General features: G+C 38.8%; 1 protein-coding gene across 4 annotated transcripts in view; it reads left to right on the top strand.

The window, feature by feature from the left end:
- DLC1 (DLC1 Rho GTPase activating protein) overlaps positions 1 to 4,966 on the top strand; it is a 568,238-nt gene that overhangs the window by 368,859 nt on the left and 194,413 nt on the right. Inside the window, exon 1 of one of the 4 annotated variants that reach the window (XM_019526004.1) lies at positions 2,593 to 2,873. The exons of the other annotated variants lie outside the window; for them this stretch is intronic. Within the exon in view, the coding sequence (XP_019381549.1) occupies positions 2,735 to 2,873 (139 nt within the window). The 5' untranslated portion in view covers positions 2,593 to 2,734. Of the gene's footprint in view, positions 1 to 2,592; positions 2,874 to 4,966 lie in introns of those variants that run through there. 4 annotated transcript variants of the gene reach the window in all.

Raw genomic sequence — 4,966 nt, 5'->3', positions numbered from 1 at the left:
GTCCTATTCCAGAGGGCTCCGGGTGTTCTTACTGAGCATGTGCAGCCTTGGCACAATGGTGGGTTGCCTCATCTTTTGTTTCTTGAATGCTGAGGGTGGTTCCAAGGGCTGGGTTGTTGGTCCAGGTATTGGGTTTGATGAGTTGGTCATTCAGAGGGAGCTATTTTTAGACCTACTGCCATTGTCTCTCAAGCACCCTCATTCATCCCCATTCATTCAGAAACCAAGTTACACGGGGGTGGGGGTAGGTGCGAGTCATGGGTTACACAATGAGGAAAGGGGACAAGATGGAGACTTGACAAACAAAATGTAAACTGGACATGACTTACGCCAACTTACGTATGTAGGCCTAAATCATATAGTATCAGTAAAACAGTAATATAGAACAGTAAAAGTCAACATAAACATAATAATTATACAATATAAGGAGGAGAAAAAACAAAACAAATACAACTCGCTACCAAAATAAAATGGTGAAGCTTATCCTATGTCTTAGCTCACTTATCTATAGGGAATAGAGAGGGAGAGAAAAAGTCAGAAATGGTTGGGGAAAGGGAGGGAATGCATTTTTAAATAAAAACAAAAACTGAGGGTTTTGCTACAATTTCTCCAGTCAAAATTTCAAATATCACAAGCAAGGAGTCTTCCGCCATTACCCCTGGAAGTGTTTTCTTTTCCTACCTACCAAATCTGGCCATTAGAAAGTGTCAACTGATATACAGCCAAAATGTTCTTTTTCTTTCATTTTATTCCCATTACTCTGTTTTAGCTGCTTGTTTTAACACCTTTTAATCTTTCCTCATAAATTAGCTCTACCACTTTTCAAATAAATCTATTTCTCTCCTCTGTGTTCCACTACTTTTTTAATGCATCTTTTTGGCTGCCAAGCCATAACTGAATATATCATTCCAGATGTGGTGTTGCTAGAACTGTATAATAATCAAGGAAAATACTATCAACTTTCTGCTCAACCCTGACTCAATGACATATTTAAGTGAAATACAATCATGAAAGCCTTTTCTACTTCTATATTGACTTGCAAACTCATAGCTAATTTCCTATCCTCTGTCACCTTTTATATCTCTGTTAAAGCTTCTCAGATTTCTTTCCTTAATTGTGTATATTTGTTTTGGATTATTTTTCTTCAGAATATATCAGTTTACAGTTTTCCAAAGTAATCTTATTTTGCTTCTTGCTCATATATCTGCTCTATATCCTTTTATTTGTTTTCAGGACTCCATAGTTGTTTTTGGCACGTTCCAAAAATCAACTGACATTTAATTAAAACTCTTCACATAATCTCTAATAGATTATCAATTAAAATGATTCATCTTGTTGCAGTTTGCACATTGGGCAAATATGTGACCACCTTCTGTTCTAAGTTACCTTAGAGTGACTCCCAAAGGAACTTAATTCGGGTTAGTGAAGTTATTCCTGATTTTATATCAGCCCAAATGAGGTCATAATTTACTCCAAAGTAAATTATGACAAAAAAGTAAGTAATAGAAATGGAAAGTAAAAACAAATAAAAAGCTTTTAAATAAATTATTCAAGGAAGTTTAATAAAAACTGCTATTTAGATTTGAGAACCAGGTCAAAGAAAGTAGAAAGTATCTGGATAGAATCAGTATCCCAATCCTGCAGTTGGCTCTGTGTGCTAACCCCTCTCGACGAAGTTAATCAATTAATTTTAATGATAACTTAATATGCCTAAAAATAATGCTATTTGTTTTTCAAACTGCAATTGATGCTGTAAAAATAAAGAGCCCTGGCTTGAATTAACTCCAGGACAACTTGATCCTACACTTCTGACCCACTCAACAGACTCATTGATTTCAAAGAAAAATAGACGCATGTAAGGTTTGTATTCTGGCATCACTGAGCTATTCACATGTAGCCATGCGTACCTCAGGTACAGTCTTGCAGAAGGGGGACTGGAGATCAACTACCCCTTTATTCCTTCCTTCCTTGGGGAAGTCATAGGTCATAGTAACCAAGAGTGAGCTAGGTCAAATGGCTTCATTTATTGTGACTATATACCAAGTTACTGCCATAATCTAATCTGAACAAACCTTTTAGAGTGTGGGGTCTTATATTTCCTTACAGCTAAGACGCAAAGGTTCAGTTCTGTCCCTCTACAGGCCTGCTTGTGGAGTAAGCTGGTCCCAGGATGGACAAGGAAGGCAGAATCAGGCCTTAAATGATCTTCTCCCACAACCCAAATGAAATGTAGGAAAAATAAGGTAACAGAATCAAATGCATGAGCCACAGGGAGAGAAAAAAATGTCTTTATCTCTCTCCCATTTCTGTTTTTTCCTCTCAAAAAAATGAAAGATTACCTGAGAAGTCAGTTAAGCAGAGACATGTTATCCTAATAAATGAGCAGGCAAGCATGTGCCCAGTAAATGATTTGATTAAACAGGAAGCTAAAATCATAGAGATATCCACGAATAAAGCTCCCAATCTGAAGGATGGTATTGTTAGCTCATTTGTAAGCCATTCCAGATGTAGCAGCAGCTCTGACTTTGGCAGCTTTCCAGGACGTTGCCTGCAGTCTGAGCTTCCCTGCGTCCGCAGTGAGAGCTGCAATGCTTGGATCTTGAGGGAGAGGTTCCACAAGGCTGACGACAAATTTTACAAAGTAACAACCTGCCTTGTCAAGGGGCTTTCAGACAGATCGCAAGGCAGACAATGCCCAGTTCCCTGGGGCCAACCTGCAGCTGTTTTACTGTGGATGTGTGACACTTTGCTCTGCATTATGGATCACCCAGTGAAAGCCCCATTGAGAAGATCATTTAGTGATCACATCCGAGACTCTACTGCCAGAGCCCTGGATGTTATCTGGAAAAATACAAGAGACAGACGCCTGGCAGGTGAGGAGGGGGGAGGTTAAACATGTCTTGAAATGCACAAGGGACTAGATTCAATAAGGATAATTAGTGGTGTCATTTGTGTAAGGTGCATCAGTGTCTCCTTTCAGTATTTACCTGTCATTTTGTTTCTGTGTCATGTCACTTCCGTGCCCCTGCCCGCCCTTCAATAGGACTGTGCACGATTCTCTGCTTATGGTGCTGTGAGATATGTATTTACTAAAGAACAGCTATTAAATGTCACATTTAACTGCTCTGAAATTATGGAGTGAGCTCCTCACATCAAGGAGGGCAAAAAGATTTTATTTTACTGTTAAGTCACTTTCTCCATGCTTTATTGGTATGATGTGCTTCAGTGAGTTGCAAGTCTGACTGTTTCTTAGCCAAGGAGTGTGTCAGTTGGAGTATCTGGGCTGTGCAGTCAAAGATTACTGGTATTTCCTCTGGCAAGGATCTCACTGCTTTGAGCTCCAAGTGAACATTAGGTATGCCAGAGCCAGACTTCTGAGATATAAATTAAGATAACTATACAGTTAAAATTCACGTGCTCTGATTTTGGCTGGCAAGACTCAAAATCTGTGGCAAACCAAGATGGAGGTCCAGGGGAGAGAAGAATTGTTTGATTTTTTTTTTTTTCTTCTGTTTCTTAACTGTCCCTGAAGCAGAGTGCTTCTCATTTGTTCTTTTTATTTGCATTGTATTTAAATACCTTAGAAAAGACCGTAAAAATGCACAGTGGGGTGAGCCATGTTAGAAAGGTCACTTTGGGCTGTTTATATACTTACAGTTGGAAGTGTCTGGCAGGGGGGTGCATAATGATCGTATCAAGATTTATGATTTATCATCCTGGTGGTGATGACCAAGAAGGCAGCCTTTCTGATCCAATAATGTAAACTGAATGTTTACTTCATTTTCATTCTCTTATCTCTAAGAAAAACAAGGGCAGCTAAATATTGGAAAGGACTTTGTTATGAGATACAGATGCCAAATCTGATTACAGTAGGTGTTTGGGAAGAAGGTGAACATGGAATATAAAGAAAAATCTTTATACATTTTTGTAGTCATCTTGTGGAGAAAAATCCTGCCATATACTATAAAATAGGGCAAGGATCTAACATATTTACACCAAGTAATGCTATGCTATCTGATAACAACATATTGCCACCGAAGAGATTATGAGATATTCCACATAATGCAGTAACAGAAATATAGGTGTGCTTTATTTCTCAGTAGATGACAACTTTCTCAGCCTACTATGCTAACCATAAGGTAGCTGAATTAATTCTTTGGCTGTTTCCATAGATCCCATCTTGCTAGGCAGCTTCCACCTTCCACTTCTGAGTTCTACAAGGCAGACATGGGGAGATATACCAATAGAGGTATGGGCACAGAGTATATTTTAGTGCTCCACATGGCAAGGTGTCAACAATAAATCTTAAGACTGCTATTGTCATTAAATGCAATACACCAACTTTTTCTCCAGGATTGACCAAGCTTAGCAGGTATAGAATAAGTTCCATGTCACTGTTTTCTTCCAGATACAGGCATAAAAGTCCTGGACTTCTCTCCATGAATGGGTCCTGAAGGGCATTGTAAAACAGTCATAAAATGGATTCTTTTTACAGTCAAAGTAAGGTGGATTTAAGGCAACTGAAAACATTAGTGACAGTGAAAAAAGTTTAAATGACATGGCAAAGATGGTATATGCAATCTAAAAGAGGGCAGCTGGCTTAGGCAACGGGTCCTCTGTTTAATATTTATGTCGTAATTGGGGTGTTGCCAGGTCAGCAAGACATTTGTTTACTCTGGAACATGTTTTCATTCCACCTGTTGGAGATGTTTTTGTGAAATGCCTTTAGTAAGCTTTTCAATTTACAGTTAAGACCAGTATGGCATTTGCATCAACAAGCTCCAAGAATCTCTGGCCTGCCTCCAAATCAGACAACAGCAAGCTTGGCTTCCTATAAAATTGTACCCCAAGCATTAGCATAGACAGAAAAAGGACATGGTGTCCCATGTAATTTCAGTCTTCTAATGCAGTGTAACCTACTATGTAGGCTTTGTCAGGATACAAAAAGACCTTGATAGATAAACAC

Source organism: Gavialis gangeticus, unplaced genomic scaffold (assembly GCF_001723915.1).
Source record: "Gavialis gangeticus isolate Ggan-Ray unplaced genomic scaffold, GavGan_comp1, whole genome shotgun sequence".
Classification (NCBI taxonomy): domain Eukaryota; kingdom Metazoa; phylum Chordata; order Crocodylia; family Gavialidae; genus Gavialis; species Gavialis gangeticus.
The sequence above is the reverse complement of the archived record's forward strand: the minus strand, read 5'-3'. Positions and strand labels throughout refer to the sequence as shown.